The sequence below is a fragment of the Athene cunicularia genome, assembly GCF_003259725.1.
Source record: "Athene cunicularia isolate RWA chromosome 26 unlocalized genomic scaffold, athCun1 chr26_part1, whole genome shotgun sequence".
Taxonomy (NCBI): Eukaryota; Metazoa; Chordata; class Aves; order Strigiformes; family Strigidae; genus Athene; species Athene cunicularia.
This window is the reverse complement of record NW_020799136.1, coordinates 1,814,561-1,836,831: the sequence shown is the minus strand read 5'-3', so window position 1 is coordinate 1,836,831 and position 22,271 is coordinate 1,814,561. Positions and strand designations below refer to the sequence as shown.

The 22,271-nt window shown below is 53.4% G+C and overlaps 1 protein-coding gene across 1 annotated transcript in view; it reads left to right on the top strand.

Annotated features, from left to right (window-relative positions):
* The window catches only part of PLXNA2 (plexin A2), a 105,219-nt gene that overhangs the window by 63,166 nt on the left and 19,782 nt on the right, over positions 1-22,271 (top strand). Inside the window, exons 11-20 of the mRNA XM_026864207.1 lie at positions 1,618-1,735; positions 5,264-5,400; positions 8,670-8,837; positions 10,163-10,256; positions 12,088-12,327; positions 12,509-12,652; positions 13,820-14,054; positions 15,496-15,638; positions 17,290-17,558; positions 22,139-22,205. Coding sequence (XP_026720008.1) covers positions 1,618-1,735; positions 5,264-5,400; positions 8,670-8,837; positions 10,163-10,256; positions 12,088-12,327; positions 12,509-12,652; positions 13,820-14,054; positions 15,496-15,638; positions 17,290-17,558; positions 22,139-22,205 — 1,615 coding nt within the window. The remainder of the gene's footprint in view (positions 1-1,617; positions 1,736-5,263; positions 5,401-8,669; positions 8,838-10,162; positions 10,257-12,087; positions 12,328-12,508; positions 12,653-13,819; positions 14,055-15,495; positions 15,639-17,289; positions 17,559-22,138; positions 22,206-22,271) is intronic.

Sequence of the window (22,271 nt, the reverse complement as noted above, 5' to 3'; positions counted from 1 at the left end):
CTTCTCTGCTCTCGCTCTCGGGGACAGACACCAACAAGTGTCTCATCACTCATGTTGCTGCATCCCCAGCCCTGAGGCAGGTTACTCCTGTCCTGAGGTTCCTTGTGCCTCGCAGGATGCTCTTGGATTTGTCTTTCCAGTGTTGCCGTGAGAGCGAGCAGCATCCATCCCCTTTAGGTGCAGCTGCAGAGCCCTTTGCAAACCTCCCTCAGGCCTCCTGGCACTTCACTGGTCTCATCTCCTGCAGGTGTTACGCATTCCCAGTGCCCTGGGATGTTTGGATTACAGGGTGCAGAATGAGGGTTTCCCCATCTTCCAGCCTGGCCCGCTGTGGTTAACCCCAGCAGCTCTCCTGCCTTTACGGCTTTCCCTTCCTCAGGACGTGCCCACAGGGCTGAGCTGGGCCACGTGAGGAGCAGGACATCGGTGTCTTCTGGTGCCACGAGCTCCTTTTACCAGCCCCGGCGTGTTCTGTGTGTGCCGCTGCTCCCCGTGGCTGTCGCTGTCATCCCCGGGCAGGTGCCATGGGTGGGGGGTTTAGGTCGCTGGAAGGATTGCTGTTAAAGGTGATGGCAAAAGTGGCTTTAAAACGATGTTGTAAAAGCACGACCTAACAGAGTTCAGTGGCGAGGTTCACCGTTACTGCACGGCACAATCCTTTGAGCAGTGATTCAGAACTGTCGAGGCACAAATCAAAGTTACCAAGTGAAATCAAGGTTACCAAAATCCAAGTTACCAAGGCAAAGGCAAGGTTACCAAGTCTCGAACCAAGGTTACCATACTGCAGGGTGGTGCGTGACATCGGTCGCTTACCAAGGACCGGCCGTGGGTGACAGGTCCCTGTGCCTCAGGGATCAGCCTTGGGAGGTTTCCCAGCCCGAGGGGACATCGCCCCCAGGGAGAGCTCGGGGTCTCATATTAGCCCTTATCAGTCTCGCATGAGCCCTTAGGTCTCACATTTATGGAATAAAGGGGTTGGCTCCTAGTCAGATCACATGCGGTGAGAAAGGTTTGCATGAGACTCCTCGCACCCACAAATTTCTTTGTTCCTTGATAAACGAGGCTTGGAAAAAAACACGTTAATCCCACGGTCGGTGATCCAGGGTCATGCACCGACGCTCACTGCGTCACTCTGCTCCTTTGTGGGTTTGCGGAGAGTGGATTGAAACTAAAGGAGTTCTTGGCCCGGCTACGGCTCAGGCCTCTCCCTCCTTTGGAGCCCGTAGCAAACCACCCCGAGCTCGGTTAAGGGGTTGAGTGCATCCGTCACGGGAGGCTTTCCAGTTTTGATTAACTGGGAGACTGCAGTGTGAGCTGTTCCCTTAATGAACTCATCTGTTACTCTAAGGACTTCGCACTCACTTTGCTACTGGCTAATATATTGCCATTAGTGCTCTGCTTTGCTCTGGAGTTTACAGCTTGTAATAATTATGTCTAATTTTGATTTTTTTTTCCCTTAAATTACTACATGAGGTAAAAATAGACTCAGTAATTAACTACTTCTAAAGAGGCAGATATCAAAGTTAAAGAGGGGTGAAAAAAAGAGAAGGAAAAAAGCTGCACAGGGCACTGTTTGCACCTCCTGCCAAAGCCTCACTGGGTCATTTCTGCTTCCAGGATCGTCTGTGAAATGGGGCAGGCGCTTCCAGGGATCAGCTCCGGCCCAGTGCTCCTGTGCATCGGAGAGTGCAAGCCCGAGTTCACGGCCAAGTCCACGCAGCAGTACATGTTCGTGGTGAGTGTCCTTGCCGAGGGGAGCAGGGGGCAGCACACGTCCTCCCTGGGAACAGCCGGGCTCTGCGACCGCGTGTATCAAAGGGATGAGGTTCAACACCGGAACACAATCCCAAAATTGCCTTTTTTTTTTTTTTCCTGATGCTTTCCCCACGGCATGGCACAATTTCTTGGTAGCCCAGTCAACGAGCCCAGTTTTCAGGATCTAGAGCTTGCACCGCTCGACAGAATAAATGGGATTTATGTGGGAACCTAAACCCAAGGATTCCCACGGCGCTCGGTTTCAGCTTTGCACCTCCAAAATAGCGATAACCCTCCGAACCGCGAGGCTCGGTTCCTCCTTGCAGAGTGCATTGTTGTGATCCCAGCAGGAGCGTTACACAAAGCGTAACTTTGCTCCGTACCCGAGGACTTTCTGTGCGTGACGCGGTGTCAAGGAGTTGGCGTTGGCACTCAGAAGTTTCCTTTGTTTGCAATGGACGTTGTTACTTTGGTGCTTAGTCAATGGGGCTGAATCTAGGGCGCTGCTTCTTGCTGGATTCGAAGATGTTTCTGTACAGACGTGTCTGCACGTACAGGCACCAGTAGCCCTTTTTACAAGAACACAGAATCGCACGACAGGAGAGCAAGCGCCAGAGTCCGTCCTACTGCCACACGGGTACTGATGTCCTGCTAGAAACTTAGTTTTAATCAACAGCCCATGAAACCTAAATATACCTGAGTTAGTTTCTGTGTCTAAATTTTTTCAGCATGATGCCCTTTGGGATAGAAAGGTAATTCTGGGATTTTTTTTTTATTTTTTTTTTCCCTCCCAGGATGGTGGTGGTTCAGCGTAACAGAGAGCTGCTCTTTGGGTTGGTGGGCTTCTGTTGGTTGAGTGGGTCCTTTCGGTTGTTTGATTAGCAGCCTTTTGATTCATAAACTTAAAAGTCACAGCTGAGGTTTCTCATATCTCCAGTTTTCCTTAAACAGGGCTCTTCATCCAGCACCATTGATTTTGTGCTTAGTGGAATCTGTATGCAGGGAAATGCCAGCCCTTACCAATTGTCCACAGTTTGTAAACTAATTGAGAGATAAATCAGGCTAGCCCCTGCCACCCTACCCATGGTATGACACCCCCTCCTGGGATTTCATTCATTCCAACAACACAGCAGGGGTGCAAAATATCACCGCATTTTCCTCGAATATGCCAGAAACGCCTCTGAGCATCCCAGGGCACTGGCGGTGCAGTCCCCAGCTTTGCTGTTATTGAAGGGCAGGTCCCCACGTGACACGAGGAGGATGCTCTCTCTTGCTTTGTGTGAAATAATAACCAGGAGCCAGCGGAAGGCAATTGTGGAGATGAATCTTGGAGTCGTACCTTGCAGCAACCTGGTGAGCATTTTGCCCACCGTTATCATCCTTTGCACTGTTGCTTCTGATTTCTAGCACTTACCCTGATTATATCGTTTCTTTTTTCGCCGGCATCTAAAACTTCCAGCACATCATTTCCTTTTGTTAGGTGGCCTCTATTTTTCTCTTTAGCGCCGCCACAAATTCCATTACAGCCGGTTTTTGCCATTAAAGTCAGTAGTAAAATTGATTGGTACCTTAAAGCAGAGCTCTGTTCTGACCCTGAGAGGGTTCATGCCTTGGTGAGCTCATCTGGTCCCTGACACTGTGCAGGAGCGATGCTGTCACCTTAATTACACCCGTTTTATCTGGGGAGGTGGAACCTTGGAGCTACTTTGGATCTGTAAATCTGTCATAATTATCACAAAATCATGAGTTGAAGATGGAAAATTCTTACTCAGCTCTCAGGTTTTCATCCGATGCTGGCCTCACCCCAGCCTTGGGAGGTTTTGCAGGTCTGTAGGAGCCCTCAGCTCTCCTGTCTTTCCCTTGTTTACAAGACTGACTGCGTGGGGTTACAGCCTGAGTTTCTATTTTTGGCAATGCTTTGAATTTCCAAGGATTGCAGTGCTTCGACAAGGTGATGCTCACACCAGAAACAGCAAGATGCTTGTAACCAGGAGATGCTTGCAGTTGCTTTTGAATGCAGAGGAGGGCTGTGCTTTCCAGCCTGCCTGCAGCTCTGTCACTGGTGTGTGTCTGGGAGCTGCTGGACCTCGAGGACGTGTTAAATAACTGCTCCTTTCTGTCCCCGGGCTCCCACGAGCAAAGTGGCCCCAGGGATGGAGCTGGAGGAGGAGGGGGCTGGTAGCAGGCTCTCGCTGTCTGGAGCGTTCATAGCGTTGCAGCTTGTTCCTAACTCACCTTGGGAGCGGTTGCCAGGGTTGGGCTGGAGACTAAAGGAGGTTTTTGATGGGTGATCATACGCTGAACATCCCTTGGAGGTTTTTTGCATTCTGGAATCACTCATCTTGGTTGTATGAAATGCTCCGGAGCCTACTCAGTGTAACTGTTGCTATTGCCATTCAGATTGTCTGGTATTGTCATTAGCTGGGGTAATCATAGAATATCCTGAGTTGGAAAGGACCTGCGAGGATCATCGAGTCCAACTCCTGACCCCAGCTGGGATAAGAGCTGTGAGCAGACCATGAGCAGGTGAAGGACGAGTCTTTCCCTCCCGTAATATTATTCCATAATTACCCACAACAGGGTGGATTGTGCGTTTTTCTCTGGTCTGTTCAGGACTCAGGGGTCAAACAGGCTTTTGGTCTTAAGCTGCTTTGGCAAATGCTGTGGCACCCAGAAAACACAGGTTGCATTGTGAAAACAGTAGAAAAAAAACAGGACAAACACATGGAGCTGCCAAGCAGGTGGTACCAGGGGAGTGGAGCTGGGAGGCTGCCAGCCTTTGCAGATGAGAGTCATAAAGAGGGTAATGTGAAAGCATTAGTAAAACAATTTGGTAATATCCACTGATTGAAAACAAATAAAAAGGTACCTGCTTTCTGCAAATTCTATTAAGGGGGATAAATAACTACCCCGGTGCAAGGCAGGATAAAGACGTGGCATTGCTGCAATAATATCACCGATAAAAAGTCGGGTGGGATCTGTGTTTGCCCACCGAGGACATCTTTCCATCAGCAATGGGAAGCAGGCTCTGCCCCCTCAATACTGTCACTGGTGGTTCCTATTAAGCTGGTGCTGCCTTTTGCTGAGGTAGTGCAGGTATTTCCCATTATCCAGCCCTGGTGGGGTTTTCTGATGCTTTGCCACATTGGCAAACTTGAAACATTGGGGTTCAAATTTCCATTGTGGCAATTTGCTTGGCTTGGGATATCTTTATGAAGTTGCGGTGCAGACAGCTTACCTTTGTTTCCGAACAAAGTTGAAGGTAAATACACATTTTTGCTGAGGCTTAAACGTGCAGTTGTTTTGTTGAGGTGCGTCTCCCTTCCAGAAGTGGGTTTGAAAATGGAGCAGGCGATTTGCCAGATGCCCAGGACACAACCCTCTTTTGCTTTTCCCTTTTAAAAAGGATATCCCCACCCAGCCAAAGCCCGAAGATCCTTGGGGGAAGGTGCTGACAGCTCCCCTCGCAGCAGGCAGGAGCGCTGACTTTGTCTTTTTCTTTCTCCAGACCCCAGCGGTGAGTTTTCTGAATCCCAGCCGCGGGCCGGAGTCGGGAGGGACCATGGTGACCATCTCCGGGCACTACCTGGGAGCCGGCAGCCGCGTGTCCGTGCTCCTGGGAAACCAGACCTGCGAATTCTACGGGTAAGGGGCTGAGCCGGGCCAGCGCGGGCTCCGGCCACGCACGTCCTGTTACCAGGGCTGCACCACCACGCGTCTGCTCTAGCTGAACCTGCAGCCACGGCAAAATTCACCTGGCAACCCCTGAAGGCTCCCATTCCCTCTTTTATTACGTGAAACCATCTTCTCTTTTATTATGTCTGAGCCTTGCTTGGCAAGGGGTGGGACTGCATCGCTCTAAGTGCTGCCCATTACTTCATTTTAATGCTGTTACGATGTTAATGGGTCCAAAAATCTCCAGCAAACATCCCTGCGATTGTAAAATGTTTATAGTAGTCATCAGTACTTGCCCCCAGCTTTGTTGACCTGAAGAAAAGATAACGTTTAGAAGAAACGTCTAGTTTCTCCCTTCACAGATCAGCAGCTTTGCGTTACGTTTATGGCAGCTGGTGCTGCAGGTACCTCAACCTCCCAGAAGGGGCTGTGAGCGAGGGGTGGGCTTCTGCGTGCAGAGCGAAGCGGGGATCTGCACGCGCCTGCTGCTGAGAAACTTGCGCAGCCATCAGTCTCCTCTGGGATTTCTCTGGCAAATTTGCTTTTTACCCAGCAGTGTAAACACAAGAGTTGACATTTGCAGGGTTTAATGGGTTTTCTTGGGGCTTAGTTAAAAAAAGATACATGCAGTATACATCTGTGTGCATCCCGTACACAGCTGTGCCCCGCAGCGGCTGGCAGGATGCGTTTCGTAGCGTGGGCGCAGCCTGTGCGGGAGCCAAGCAAAGGGCTGTGATGTGCAAAGGGATTCTGCCCCTCGGATCTTCACTTGGGCTTCCCAGGAGGACCCAAGGAGGTGTCAGGGAAAGTAAAGACCCCTGGAGGTGACTTTTTCAGCTGGAAGACTGAGAGGTTCTCCGACACGGGAGCTGGGGGCGATCAGACGTGGGAGCATGTGCTGGTTCTACGTCCATCCTAGAACGGGGCTTCAGGAGGTCTGGACGTGCCGAGGTCTTCAAGTGCAGATCAGTTCTCCAGGTGCTGAGCGCTGTCACCGATCCATCAAGATTTCTTCCTGTTTCCGAAGCGAAGATGCCAGATTGCTTCCTCAGATGCAGGCGGGCAACGGCGTTGCCACCACCAGAAGCAGCCTGCGAGCTGGCCTGAGAGCAGAACCAGCCCTGGAATTATAATCCCTGAAGTATATGATTATATTCAGGCAACCTGCAGATCCCGACCTGCCAAACCTGGACGAGTTTTGAATTCTCTGTGTGTTCGAATTACAGCAGGCAAGCAGAAACTTAAACAAAGCAAGTGGCAGTATATGAATGGCACCATCCTTCACGCGGGGTCACGCTGTGCACTTTGTTGTGCTTGGACTGTTTTGAGGCAACGAACTTCAATTGTACTCGAGGGTGTGGGGGAGCCTGATTAGATGAAGCAGTTTCTAATGAGATTCACTCTAATTACAGCTTCCTCTCTTCTCCCCTCTCTGATCGGAGGAGTGGGTAGATTCACCATGACGACATAATAATAGCACAGAAAGCTAATTAACTGATCACAGGGAGCTGCGAGCAGCTCTGCCAGCGGTGATGCGTCACTCTGGATCTCACGCCAGAGCTAAGCAGGCGCGGTGGAGTCTGGCAGGGCAGAGCAGGCAGCAGCTCTCCAGCTGCACGGGCATGCACGGGAACACTCTGAGAATCAGCAGGGAGGGTGGAGAGACGCGCTCCCTGCACAAGGATGCCTTCGTGGATAAATTAAACCGAGGTGGAGAGTGAGAGTAGGATGAGGGAGAGAGGAAGGGAGGGAGGAGGAGGAGAGTGGGAGGGGCTAGACAAGTAATCGCATCGATAGAAACAGTCATGTCCAGTTTGTCTCCGATATTTTCAGGGGTTGTTTCTGTTCCCGGGGCTGTGGGGGCCAGGCGTGCCAGGGTGTGAGCTGGGAGCGTGGTGGTACCTGCTGTTCAATCCCCCCTTGAAATGCCCGGTGCCTTCGGGAGCGTGGGGAGCGTGTGAGGGCCCTGGTAAGGGGAGCACACAGCACCCCCCTGCCCAGGAGAGGAAGGGGCTGTGCTGGGAGCAGAGCGGGGGCACAGCTGCACTCCAGCCTCAGCTGTACAGGCACCTCCACGGGTTTCTCAGGACGGCAAAGACCAGACGTTCAAGAGGGCCCATCTTTGATTTAAAACCAAACTGGCAGCGAGATGCTGAAGACTTGCCTGCCTGCTCCCCTGGGAGAAGCCAAGACTAAATGAGCCACGGAAACAGCGTGGCCTTGTTGGTGAGCTGGGGGCAGGTTTGGGCAGGCGGGATGGCCCGTGGGTGGCCGTGGAGGGACACTGGCCTTCCAGTGACATCAATCCAGCACTTCTCATCGGAGCAGCACCCAGGATGGCCACAGAGCTGTGAGGTTCCTCAGAGCAGCACCCAGGCTCGCCACAGAGCTGTGAGGTTCCTCAGAGCAGCGCCCAGGCTCGCCACAGAGCTCTGAGGTTCCTCAGAGCAGCGCCCAGGCTCGCCACAGAGCTGTGAGGTTCCTCAGAGCAGCGCCCAGGCTCGCCACAGAGCTCTGAGGTTCCTCGCAGCTCTGTCCCAGCAGCAGGAGCGTCATTGCTCGATTCTCATTCCCCTTCTCCATCCATCCACCCACCAGTGCCTTTGTGTTCTGGCAGCGCCTCGCTACCCTGCCACCTTGACCTTCTCCGGGGCTCCCATGGAAGCAGATGGTCTGTTGTGTCCAGCCAGCCAGCGCCGAGGCCGAGGTCACCCCTGCTCTGACGGGGAGACAAAGCTGGAAGGCAGCGGTGACGGTGGCATCGCCCTTCCCAGGCGGGGGCTTCGTGGGCTCCATTATGCTCCTCACAAGGGCCCGTGTGTGCCGTGGTGTGGGGAGGGGAAGAATTTGGTTTTTGAGTGAGCTTATGCATCCCATTTAAAAGGCAGCCATCTGTTTTCACACGCCCAACAGAAGGCAGCGGGTTCACGGAGGGATGCGGGAGGCTGCAGTTTGGCACAAAGAGTAATTTCAGGGAGCCTGCGCTTCGCTCCTGGTGGGCAGGCAGAGTCCCCTCCCGCTCAGAGCTCCGTTCCCTCCCTCCCGTGGCAGTGAAGCCCTCCTGCCCGTCTCGGGAGCTCATCCCCTTCGCAGGTGTCAGGGTCTGGGGATCAGTGATGGCTCAGCCTTTTAGCCAGCTGCCCCGCTGCAGCTGCACACCAGCGCCAGGACAAAGGGAGGTTTTCTGCCCCCGCGCTGTGACTGCCCAGTAACGCTTCCCCGGCTTCTCTCTTGCACAGGCGATCCATGAACGAGATCGTCTGTGTGTCGGCCCCGTCAGCCCACGGCCTGGGGGCTGTTCACGTCTCCGTCAGCGTCGACCGGGCTCAGCTGGAGCGGACTTTGCTGTTCGAGTACATCGACGACCCGAAGGTGCAGCACATCGAACCCGAGTGGAGCATCGCCAGGTAACGCAGGGCTCTGACACCGGGTCCTCGGCAGCACGGGAGGAGCCAGCTCGCCTCGTCTGGGGCTTCTCTCACAGCATACGCTCAGTGAGGCCAAAAGAGGGTCTTTTTGGGAATGCATGTCCCACCCAGCATCCTGGATCTGTCAGGGCTGGGCGCCTGCGGCGTTTGTGTTTTCCAAAAATCAGGTCCAGAGTTACTAAAGTAGTTGTGATTACCAAGGCAATTACAGCAGTAGCAGTCTGCCCGGAGATTCTGGGAGCGTGAATAAAGCCCCAAGATCACTCCCATCTGCTGAAGAAGTGCACAATTGCTCATTAAAGGCTCCTTCTTGTAGTCCTGGAATAAAACAAAACCAGCAACCACCAAGAAAAGAAAAAGCTGATGTTAATCAAAATGTGCTGTTTATCCCAGATTCACTTCTAGGAACAGGGCGACTGGCGCTGTCACATCACTGTGACGTTGTCGCTAAAAGCCCTGTCCCGTGCTCGTCCCCTGGTGTTACTTTAAGGGTTGTGCTCACAAGAGCTGTAACACAACTGTTCATTTCAAATTCCAATTATTTTTTTTAATTGCCCTTGGAAGAAGCGTCTCGCAGCAGGCTCTGCGAGATGCTCGCTTTGGGTCCAGGTCCATGCTCGTGTCTGGTTCTGGATGAGATGGGTTTGATGGTCGGGGCTGCTGCCAGAGGTGTCAGAAGGGAACAGCTGGGCTCTGCTGCAGAGGTGCTGGAGGCTCGGGCTGATCTGGGCCGCGCTGCTCCAGTTAACGCATGAAAGAAGAAGCCAAGAGTCAAAGACCTTGCTCAGGGACGCTGGCTGGGGGAGAAGGGGGTGCTCGAGCCCGGGAGCTGTGTCCTCCCGGGCCCTGCTGGCACCACTCGTCATCCCTCCCCTGCTCTGTGTGACAACTTGCTGCGTCTGCAGTCCAGATGCAAGTACCCGTCAGTTCCTTCACTGCACATACCATTTATCGTGTTCCTTAAAAACACCGCTATGTAAATCATTAAACACTGTGACTAATTTATTGTCTTATGTATTTAGTCTCAGCTCAGTTGATTTCTTTGGTCCCATTTCTCATCCTGCCGCCTTGCAGTGCTGTTGGGTAGGAGAGGGTGCAGCTGAGAGCAGAAAATCTGGCTAACTTGAGACACCACTCCCCAGCGACCCAGGGAGCGGGTATTAATCCACAGTGGTGCCTGAAGTGCCTGCAGAAAACATCTTTCTGAGATCAACAAGCGTTCTTACTGTCAAGCACGGCCTCTCTGCGCAGCCCGGGCCCCTCCTGCCAGAGGCATTAATCGGGTGTCTCCTGGTTCTCCGCAGCGGACACACGCCTCTGACTGTCACCGGCTCCAACCTGGACGTGATCCAGGAGCCGAGGATCCGTGTCAAGTACAACGGCAAGGAGTTCGTCAACGTGAGTAGGTGCTGTCAGCGCGGTGCCGCCGGGCTGTGCCTGGGGGCGTCCCCCTGCGCGGCGCGGCGGGTCCCCCCCACCCCGACACACGCCTGCGGTTCCTGGTGATGGTGCTCGCTGGGTGGCAGAAGCTGCTCGGGGGATATTTCCCTGGACTTACCCAAACTGGGGACCCTGGAAACAGGAATTGTGACACACAGAAATGGGAAATTACTTCCTCAGCCGCACAGTAACTGCCGAGTTTTCAAAGCTAGAAATGGAGGAGGTCACCTCCATCACCTCAAATCCTGTCTTGGGTCAGATAAACTTGTTTCACTCCTGAAATTCCCCCTCTTCTCAGAGCCCCTGAGCCCCGAGAGCTCTCTCTCCCCAGCATCCTTCCATTTCCAGTACCTAGCTCAGCAACACGGACACATCATGATGGGAAGTCCAAGTGGAGCTCTCCCCATCATTCCCAGCTGCTCCACACTTCCCATTTTAGTCCCGCTCTTTCTGTAAAAGCCCTGAGCTAGGCGCTGAGACCTGCCAGCTACGAGACTGCTATGTTTAACTAGTCTCTCCCTAGCTGCCTCTCTATAAATAAACCTCCTACTGCCACAGCTCTGGGCCTTGCAAGCTTGTACCAGCCCAGGGAGGGAAGGAGAGAGAGGAACCGCTCCTGAACAAGAAGCTTTCAGGCCACTTTCACAGCTTGATCACCGTGGTAAGGCTGGGCGCTGCTTCCCTGCGCCCTCCTCACTGTGTGAAGGATGCTGGGCCTGGAGCTCGGGGTATTTTGGTGAAGCTGGGTGTTATTTTTGTGCATCCTTACCTTCCTCCCTCCTGTCACCCTGATGTTCCCAAAGCAAGGAGTTGGTAGCAGAGTTTGGGGTTGATCTGGAATGCCACCTCCTTTCCCTAGCTGTATTTTTTCAGTCCAAGAGTGAGAAACTGAAATGAAATCTCAGCAAGCAGGAACTAAGCAATGTTCTTGAATGCTACGAACAAGAATTGTACCTCCAGGACCCACAGAAATTATTTTGACCAAGTAAAAGTGAAATATATTGTTTCCATGCAGTGATCTTTCTGACTGAATCTGTATTATCTTGGAAAGGGCAAATCACTTGGCAGTCTTTTCCTATTCCCTTTCTCCCTTCTTCTCTGAAGACCTTTTTCATCTGAGCCCTTTTTAAAGAGACATCTAATTTTGTTGTTAGCACTTGCAGTTATAGTGCTACCAAAATAATTCTGAAGACACAAAATTGACTGAAATTAAATCTTCCACTTATGGAGGGAGGCCAAACAGTTGAGCTGTTGCTGCTTTATACGGCAAGAGTCTCGTAAATCAGCCAGCTCCCTGCTTCCAGGGCTGGAGGAGCTGGGGGTGTCCTCAGCCCGGCAGGAGATGACCTTCGTGTTCCCTCCAGCCCACGGGTGTCAGAGGGTCGTTCCTCTCCCTCGCTGGCATTCAGAAATTGCCTTTATTCACCACTTTGTAACAGAGACCAGGTATTTGCTATGGGCCTGTTTCAAAGCTAGCATTGCCAAAGGGGATGCGACTGGAAAGAAAAGAAAAAATAAAGAAAAAGGGGTCAGTGATCCACTACGCAAGCCTCTAGCTCCCTTAAAACGCTGCTCATTTCGAAGCTCACTCTCCATCTCTGTCTCGGTGCCTTCGCACTGGCCGCAGGGGCAGCAAATTCCCCCCAAACTACGGCTGCAACGCGTTGAGCCTGGATTAAATATTGCAGCCTAAGCTTGAGTCTGCTGGACCTTTCAGGGAGTATTTAAGGAATCCAGGTGGGGGTAAGTTTCTCCCTGCTGTCTTTCAAAGTCTCGGCCTTCCCCACAGGTCTGCAAGGTGGTGAACGCCACGGCGCTGGCCTGCCTCGCGCCCCCCCTCACCGCTGAGTACCGGCCCGGCCTGGACGCCGTCGAGCGGCCGGACGAGTTTGGGTTTATCTTTAACAACGTGCAGTCTCTGCTGGTCTACAACGACACCAAATTCATATACTACCCCAACCCGACGTTTGAACTCCTGAGCCCGACTGGGGTGCTGGAGCAGAAGCCGGGGTCACCCATCATCCTGAAGGTAAGGAGACCCTTACTCACCCCGAGGGACGAGGCAAAAAAAAATCCCAGAGCAAGGAGTTTTATACCCACTTTGGAGAATGGGGTACACTAGAGAGTCCCGTCCTTTGCACAAGCTGGGAATGAGGCGAAAACTGGAGAAATGTGCCGCGCCTTTGTACATTCTCTCCCCTTGTCCCTAGGGCAGAAACCTGTGCCCACCCGCTCCTGGAGGGGCAAAGCTCAACTACACCGTGCTGATCGGAGAAACGCCCTGCGCCGTCACCGTCTCCGAGACCCAGCTGCTGTGCGAGCCACCGAACCTCACCGGACAGCACAAAGTGATGGTGAGGGACCAAACACCCCTGTCAGCAGCACTTCCCTCCCTCCTTCCCATCCTTTCTCCTCCTCCAGCTCCCTGACTCACTCGGGTATTGAGTGCAAATTCTTGTCCAAGGTTCAGTAGGATTTCAGATCTTTATGGCTGTCTAATGGGAAGCTTAAAATATTGATGTGGATTAGCATGAAGAAACTTCTTATTCCCTCCCTGAGACTCGCTGCCTACTATCAGAACCTTCTAGAAAGAACAAATCTTTCTGGCAGTGCCTTCAGCACCAGGTACCACCTTTCTCTGGTGCTGCTTGCTCTTCCTTCAGCAGGTGAGACCATTTTAGTGGGCTGTGTTCTCCCCGCTGTAGGGATTTTATCAGTCCTCGTATCAGACCTGATCTGCTAAGGGGATGGAAAGGTTTTGCCTTTTCCCGAAGCAGAAGCAGGAACGGACATCCAAACACGGGACTGGTGGGATCAACAGCCTCATCCAGGATAACAGTCAGTGTTTTCCTCTGCTTTGGTTTTGGGCGTTGCTGCTTCCTCTGATCCACTCACAGACCAAGCCCGCAGCTGCCCAAGTACTTGAGTAGAGCCCAAATGAGATTGTAATTGTGATTTATTTCCCTTTAAGTTGCGGATCCAAAGCATATTCAGATTATCTCAGTGTGATTCACAGAAGCGCAACCTGGCGGAGAGCTGCTTGCATCTGTGCCCAGGGCACATCCAAGAAAAGCCGGTCCCGACATTCACCTCCAGCGTGTTTGCTCTGCGGCTTTCACATGGGGCTTTCTCTTCCCTTCTCTGTTCTCTCTTCCCAGTCACTCTGGTTTCTTGTCAGTGAAATTATCACTGGTTTGCTAATGTCCACGGCTTACAAAAGGGAGTTGAAAGCTTATAAAATGAAAGTCAAATGGAGCCATCAGATAATAAGAACAAAGCCCAGATAGCGAAGGGCTGGCACATTTATCATCACTTGAAGCCTCGCTGTGTTCACATGAGCTGCGCCCTCTGTGTCCGAAGGCAGTCAGAGCTGCTGCAGTCGTGGCTGAAACAGTCGGTTGGGTTCTGCCTTAGGGCCTGTACAGCCTGTGCAGTGGGTGCCCCGGCCAGGAGGGGTGGGACTTGGGGACAGGCTGACACCCTTACCCGGAGCTGCTGGTTACCTCCCTTGTGCTTTGTAGGTGCGTGTTGGTGGTCTCATCTTCTCCCCTGGTTCGGTGAGCATCCTCTCAGACAGCCTCCTGACCCTGCCAGCCATCGTCAGCATCGCGGCCGGAGGCAGCCTGCTCCTCATCATCGTCATCATCGTCCTCATCGCCTACAAGCGCAAGTCCCGAGAGAACGACCTGACCCTCAAGAGGCTGCAGATGCAGATGGACAACCTGGAGTCCCGCGTGGCCTTGGAGTGCAAGGAGGGTCAGTACTGCCGGGACCGGGTGCTCGCTGGGTGCTGCGGCCCCTGCTCTGGTCCCCAGCTTTCCTCACCAGAACCACCCCAGTCACCCAGTTTTTGCAGCAAGGAGGGGGGTGCCTGTCCCCACGGGTTTGCCCGCCTGCCCCGCCGCAGGAGGGAGGGCAACGACAAGCGTGTGTCAGTGGCAGACACGGCTCTGCTGCCTAATGTGCAGAGAATAGGATTAGAGCTTGATCCTGCTTAAGCGACATGCCTGGATCGTGCTGGGAAGACGGGGCGAGCCCCGGGGTGCCCAGCACAATATGCCTCCTTGTCTAATGGCCTTTTAGTAAAGGGCTTTTAAGAAGGCACAGAGACAGGGAGCGGAGGTTCGGTGTCCCAGACGGAAGGCAGGATGCCTGGAGAGCTGGTCCAGTCCCTCCTGCAGTCTGTAAGGTGTGAGCACTGAGCAGGAAGAGTGGGTCGGAGGGAGAGGAAGCATTTGCTCCTCAAGCGTTTGCTTCTGGACAATCCTGTGTGTGATTCAGACCTGCTAAACCTGCCCCTTCCGCACAGACAAGTCTCGTCCCTTGCAAGGAGGCGGCTGAGCCCAGCCTGTCCCCAGGGAGTGAAGGTGGAGGGGGACAGTCCCTTCTGTAGCCGGAGGGCTGAGGCAAAAAAAGCGCTCTGGGGAGGGGTGCTGCTGTGGTCTCTGTGTCTTCCAGCTGGAAGGGAGCTTTAGTGAGTCAAAGAAAGATAAATAGAAAGCTGCAAATTTCATAGTGTGACCTTTGTATGTGGAGAGTTGCATTGGATTTGTTCAGCCGATTTTAAAAGGGGAGCCTTGAAAGTACAGGACAGAAAATGAAATATCTTCAGGAGAGACCACAGCTTTGGCTTGGGCACAGCCTGGCTGGGGTGCAGAGACCTTACTGAGCCAGCGTTTCGTACTTTGGAGAACGAACACAAGGACACGCATATGGCTGTGTAACACGGTGCTGTCATGTTATGAGAGGGAGAATAAATTCCTTCCTGGCCTCTGCAGCCGGCAGTTTCTGATTGGGTTTGATCTGCATCAGATTTGATTATTTTAGCAACTGTTGATAGAGGATGAGAAGATGAAGAAGAAAGGAAAATACGGGCGGTACCAAGTTATGAAAATAGATCCTTGTTTCTAGCCGCAGCCTTTAAAGGTGTTTTAGGGGTATATACACAGGTGTGAACTGCATACAGATTAATGAGCATCTTTTGTTCTTGGCATCTGCTCTGTGCAGTGTGTGCTCTCCTGCTCTCAGCTGCCGAGAGAGGCTCCAAGGTGAGGGTCTGGCTGAGCTGCATGCCGAGGTCCCCTCCAAATCGGTTTCCTGAGCTGGGCGAGCCCCAGGAGAGCCAGCAGCCAGCCCTCCCCGCAGCCTCTGCCCCGCAGCTCATGTGTGTTTGTCTCGTTCTGTCCTCCCTGAACAGCTTTTGCAGAGCTGCAGACCGACATCAATGAATTAACCAGCGACCTGGATCGCTCGGGGATCCCGTACCTCGACTACCGGACGTACGCCATGAGGGTCCTTTTCCCCGGCATCGAGGACCACCCAGTCTTGCGGGAGCTGGAGGTAAGGAACAGGCTGTGCTCCGGCCCTTCGAAGGTTCCCCGAGCCCTCGGGGAAGCCCATGTGAAACCCTGGACCACCTCTGTGCCTTCCACACCAAATCTTATTAGAGGCACTGGGGTTAGCAGGATAAGCCCCGAGTTCATTTTAACTAAGATCTGGTGTTTTATCTCCGTCACACTTTGCTTGATTCCTTTTGATTTCTTCTCCCCGGTGTTGCTTTAGTTTTATTTTACAGGTTGTTATATCGCTACAGGCCAGCAGCAAAGCATGCCAGATAAGTTATCGGTGACATTTTAAAGTCCTTCTTAATCACCTCATGGTGCAGGGGAAGGCTCCGTGCTCCTGGGAGCATCCTGCGTGGATCCTGCTGCTGCTGCTGTTCCGTGGCGTGTCCACAGGAGGGCAAGCGCCGTGCCGAGGCATGGCCAGCCTCCCGCTCGCCTGCCAGCAAGCTCTTCCCTCACCCTGGTTTTGCCACCAGTGTCTGTAAATACATACTTAAGATTTTCACTGAGCACCTCGAAAAATTGGTAACGTACAAAAGTCCTTCGTCACCTCGCAGTGACACCTTGCAGATGGGTCCTGCTCACCTGTGAGAGCGCCAAAAAAAAATGATGGTGCTCCAAGAAACATTGTCTTGGACACCGATGATGTTCAAGAAACATTGAGCGTGGGGCTGCCATCCTCTGTCCGGGATGCCCAGAAGGCACCGGGCTCCCCTCTCTCGGAGGCCGGCATTGCTCCAGTAAATCCTGAAAGCCCTGTTGCCTTCACCCAGACCGGGAGGTGGCCCGAATCTTCAGCCAGAGATATCAGAGAAAGAAGCCTTGGCTACTTGTGTTGCTTTTCCAGACAAGCACTACTTAGCATTCCCTTTCTAGTGGGCCACCGACACCGAGCAGTTGCCGTGGTGTTGGTTAAAACTCACGCAGGCTTTGAACCAGGCTCCCCCAGCCCCTTCCCGTGCCCTGGGTTCTCCAGGCCCATGCATTATGTTCGCTGTTTAAATCGCCAAATAAGCTGATGCTCTAGCAAACAAATACGAATGCTTTTTTATTTGTTTTACTCATGAAAAACAGAATTGTAGAAGTGATAAATGTGTTGCCAATTACACAGTTGCTTAATTATGTAACGTCAGTAAAACCAATACATAAGTCTCCAAGATGTTTGGTAAAGAGTTGCTTAATGTAGTTCATCATTTTCACTTGTAATGAATTACTTGAATCTGCAACTGGCTGAAAGCCTCAATTAATTTTTTACACTTGTCCCATAATAAAGCAATAGTCTAAATTAGTATTTAATTTACTTACAAGAGTGTCACTTTTTGTGCAGAACAAGCAAATTTGTATGTCATTTATAGGGCTGTTAGCCTCAAAGCAGCAGCTTTATGGCATGCAGAGAGTGCGGCCCGGAGCAGCGATCGAGACGAACCGTACTGATGTGCTGGGGGAGGACAGGAAGGGTGATGCTTGTTCAGCGCTGGTCAGGGACAGTGTTCAGGGATGCTGAGACCCTGAGAGACGGGCTGCTGGCTCGTGCACCCACTGACCCCAGCACTAGTGATGGCAGAGTGACCCCGCGGTGGTTGCAGGGCTGCCCTCCAGTCCCTCGTCCTCCCGCACCCTTGCTGACGGGCTCTCCTCCACCGCAGGTCCAAGGGAACGGGCAGCAGAGCGTGGAGAAGGCCTTGAAGCTCTTTGCTCAGCTGATAAACAACAAAGTCTTCCTGCTGACCTTCATCCGCACGCTGGAGCTGCAGCGCAGCTTCTCCATGCGCGATCGTGGCAACGTGGCCTCGCTCATCATGACGGGCCTGCAGGGCCGCCTGGAGTACGCCACCGACGTGCTGAAGCAGCTGCTCTCTGACCTCATCGAGAAGAACCTGGAAAACAAGAACCACCCCAAGCTGCTCCTGCGCAGGTAACGCTGGGGGACGGGGCGGGACGGGGCTGCCCCCAGGCTGACACGGCCACGCTGCTGGTGGCACCCGGAGGCTCTGCAGGACCAGGGTGCTGGTGTTGGAAGGGAAATGCTGCTCTGCGTGGGGGACTTCAGACAACCCACCCGTGTCCTGGCCTGTAACTCTACCCTGTGATTTCAGAGAGGGCTGAACAGGGTCTTAAATTGGATCCGAGAGAGCTGTTACCTCTGCTGCGTGTCTCTCACTCAGACCCTCCTCCCTTGCCCCAGCAGCACCCCGTCCCCTGGGTGAGAGTGGGTGGTGATGCAGCACCTCTGCCCCTGCACCCACCTGCCTGACCACCTGTGTGTGCAGAGATGCCCCAGAGGCTCAGCAACGGGGTTTAGCCCCCACTGCCAGCCCTGTGCGGGGCCGCCTCAGGGCAGCATCATGGCAGAGACAGGAACGGCACAAAAAGCTGAACTCTCCATCACCTGCCTGTTGCTGGTAGCACGCAGTGCCCTGTGCATGCAGGCAGAGAAGAGGAGGCACCAGCTCGGGCACGGCAGGGTCTGGAGGAGCAGAGATGCAGCTCGTTCAGTCATCCTACTGGACTTCAGGCTCTTAAGGGCAGGAGCCCAATTTCTTACATGTCTGTACAGTACTTAGAGTCCTCGTTTCCCACGAGCTGTATTATTGTGATGAGAGCTAAAAGACCTAGTGAAGAAAAAGTACCTCTCGGATGGGCAATGCTGTGAATCGCCCCCGGAGCCACCAGGCTGCCCAGCAGGGCTTGGTCCCCTCCCGATGGCAGCCCGGGTGCCCCTGGGACCTTCACCCTCCTGTGCCTGAGCCACCTCACTGGTACTTCTGGGCTTTATCCTCACCGCATCCGCGTCTGCCTGGAGCGAGCGGCAGCGTTTGCGTTTCACAAGCTGGAGGAAGGAGCTCAAGAACAGATGAAGCGACTCACCCGAGATTGTGCTGGGAAATGGCAGAAAGCAAAAGGGGAAAAAGCGTGTATTAACGTAGGCCAGATCAGCGGCCACAAGTAAAAAGCCACCTCTGTTCTCCATCTCAGCCCGTGTCCCTGCAGGGCCCGGCCTTGGCTGGCAGCTGCCCCCGCGGCGGGGCCGGGGCACTGCTGGGTCTCGCTGGAGCGAGCGGATGAAGGCGAGGGGAGGATTTCACAGCTCTAGGAAAATTTCAGGGATTCCTCCAGCCATAATGAATATACTTGACAGGAAATTGCTTTAAATCTGGCTGTGTTTGCAGAGGCAATAACTCATCTCGGAAAAGGAAGCCATCTTAATTTCCCCCGTGGTTTGAGGAGTCGCTGGGAAGGCGTCTTCTGCCTCAGCCATCAATAATGACTTTTCGTGGTGCTCCAAAAAAATACACGGCTGGTGAGCAGAGCAGGTGTGCCCCCTCCTCCCACAGCACCCAGCCAAGAGACGGGGCCCTGGGCAACACCAGCAGCGCGGCGGCTGGCGTCCTGCGCCAGGATTTAGCCATTTCATGGGAAACCTGACCCGAAATGTTTCCAGGGATGGGGCATCTACCACCTCTCTGGGCAGCCTGGTCCAGTGTTTCACCACCCTCGTTGTGAAACATTTCTCCTTTATATCTAGTCCGAATCTACCTCCTTTTAGTTTAAAAGCATTGCCCCTTGGCCTGTCACTTCAGGCCCCGTTAAACCCGGGGCTGGAGCCTTGTCCCAGCCCTGTGCCCGCGCGCTCCCGGGTGATGCTGCTGCACAAAACAGCCCAGGCTGGAATGTCTTGCTCTGACTTAATAAGGAGTGATCAGCCACAAAGTGAGATACTTTTTTTCTTTTTTTTTTGCTTCTTTGAGCTCTCTGGTGGCAGCAGTTGATAATTGGCACTCAGTTCTTTCTCTCTTTCTTCCTCATTTTCCCCTCTCTCTTTCTTCCATGACTGCCCCTCGCGGGAGACAGCAAGAAAGTTGACATTAAATCAAATAGCTGTTCTGGTGCCTGGCACAGAGCGCAGCACACAGCAGTTTGGAGACCTAGATAGAGCAGAGAAAATTAATAAAATACATATTTATTTTTTTGGGTTCTCTCAGCTCTTTTTGTTTGGTTTTGTTTTATTCCCGGTGCCTCAGAAAGTCGGAGGAGCAGCCAAGGTGCTGGTTGCTGGCGTCAGACTCCTCTGGAAAGTCATCGCCAGATCGTGCTTTGCCCTTGTGATGTGGTCAACGTGAGAAGGGTTTTCTCCAAGTCCAGGGATTCTCTCCTGCCACATTAATCTTCAGGAGCTTATTTTTTATTTTTAGAGGCAGCTCTCTTAACAGCGTTTCAGACACCAGCCCGGCGACGCCTGCCGAGGGCAGCGCAAAGCCCCCACCACCTATTGCTGCGCCTCGGCAGAGCCCTCCCCGCGTAGCAGGGACAAAGGGAGGGCAGAGGCCCCGTGGTGGCAGACGGAGGTTAAGGGATGGCTTAGCCAGCACCCAGCCCGTTTCAGAGGCAGAGGCCAGGGGCGGTATATACAGCAGAATTGTTTGCAGGGAGCCTACAGGGCTCCTGCCGCACCCAGCAGCGATGAAGGTTGTAAGCAGCCCCTTTCCTCAGCAGTGCAGGACGGTGATGACTGACTCAGTGGTTGGCCGTCCCCAGGACTGATGGCACTGCAGATATCTCACAGCATCAGTCTGTGCTGAGATGAGAGTGAGCGTCAGCGCTTGAAGGCAAGGAGAAATGGGATTTGACAGAGATACTCCAAGGTGTTTCTTTTTGCCAGTCCATTCCGCTGATCTTGTACTTCCGATAAAGAAATAAAAGAGGGCAGCTACGTACGGGAGTATCCACTACCCTTCTCCCACACACTATGCCCCAACTTCTCTGTCACTCCGTATTTCAGTTGTTTTTACAGTGCCGGTGTCAGACCATGAGCAGCCAACAGGGACAGGACATTGCCTCACTGGTAGGGCTAATCGGGACGCTTGCCAGTTCTTCATTTAATATTCTATTAACAAAGTAGTTTCTTAAATTAATCTTCACCCCAGTGTCCTGAATGTATCATTTCCTGAGTTTTTCACCTATTCTCGAGTTTGTGTCACTGACTCTCCATTTTCCATGGCTCGCTGGTGTGGCAGCGTGCTCGTGCTTCTTCTCCTTAATTGGGTGACGGAAATATTTTAAGCAGGAGAACAATGTGTCTGTCAATTTGTAGGATGAATTTTTAGGCTGCTAATCAGTTCAGGCTTAAATTCTTTGGGGATCCGCAGACATTTTCACAAATTCCTGGCAGATGTTGCGATCCTAAAGATGATGGGTAATGTGACCCCAGGTCCGTTTGGTGACTGGTGTCGGTTTTTGTTTGCTGAAATCTGTGGCTCCCGTCTGCTCGACTTTGGGATCAAACCCTGCTGCTTCTATCGTTTTTCATTAAATGCCGGAGTTTCAAACATGTGGGATGCTGTGTAAATACATACCACGAGGCCGTCCCTAATTCAAGGCAGGAGAACAGATGGGGAAGAACAGAGAAAATGAGTGCGGAGCAGGACAGCGACTCGCTCCAGGTCAGGGTAGGGGTAGATGTGGAAGCTCGGTGCGTTGTCGTGCCCGCTGGGCACCTCTGCATCAGGTTGGTGGTCGAAGAGGCAGTTGGCAGGATTGGCACTGGGAGCAGAGCCCCCAGCCAAGGGGATGAAGGTGCCGAGAGGTGCCCAGACCCGGCGGGGCTGCTGCCTTGCTGCAGGCTGACGGTGCAGGCAGAGGGGGGCATGGTGCTCGGAGAAGAGGATGCTGCAGAGGGCAAGGTCTCGGATCCACCCCTCTTTGCTTGCTGAAATTTGGAGCAGATCCTGGTGTGGCATGTGGCGTGAGGGGAAGGCTGGTGGTGCAGAGAGCCAGGCTGTCCAGGGGCACTCGGGCAGCTGGCTCGGCTGTGGCAGAGCAGCTCTCCCCTGCCCGGCCTCGCGGGCAGGCTGGCAGCCCTGCCTGCTGCCTGCCTGCCTGCTGCCTGCCTGCTGCCTGCCACCCCCGGCATGGGCTGCGTGTTTGGGGCTCAGATGTGGACTGTGAGACACCCTGCCACCAGCACGGCCATCCCATCCCTGCCCCAGGAAAAGGGGTTGTGGTGCTTTAAGGAAAGTCTCCCCGTCCTGCAGAGCCAGCATTAAAAACTATCATTAGGAACCATTGTATTTAAATTAAAGATAATCTCGGGCACAATGTGGGGAGAGGACACTGGGTGGGACTGGGGAGAAAGCTGCAATTTCCCTGTCATTGTCACTCTGCTGTCCCTGATTGCCAGGAACTGCTGCAAATCCCAGTGATTTACTGAGCCAGGCTGTAATTTGCACCACGTGCAAGGAGCCGAGTGTCACCAGGCTCCCTGTCACCAGCCCCATCAGGGCTGTGACGGGCTGTCAGCTGGGCAAGCTGCTGGCAGCTCGGTGTGGCGGGAGCGGGGGACAGCACTGGCCGCATCCTGCTGCCTGCCCCGGCTCAGAGCACCGCGGGGGCTGTGCCGGGGTGCAGCCCGGTGGTGCTACCCGGGGAAAAGATCTGGGGCCTCTGATGTGTGGTTTGGTTTTGTGTGCCACATGCATGTCCTTCTGGCTTCCCTAGGACCGAGTCGGTGGCTGAGAAGATGCTGACTAACTGGTTTGCCTTCCTCCTCCACAAGTTCCTCAAGGTAAGGCACCCGCTGCCGCTTTGCTGTCTCACCCACCAGCCATCCCCGGGGTGAGTCTGGGTTTGA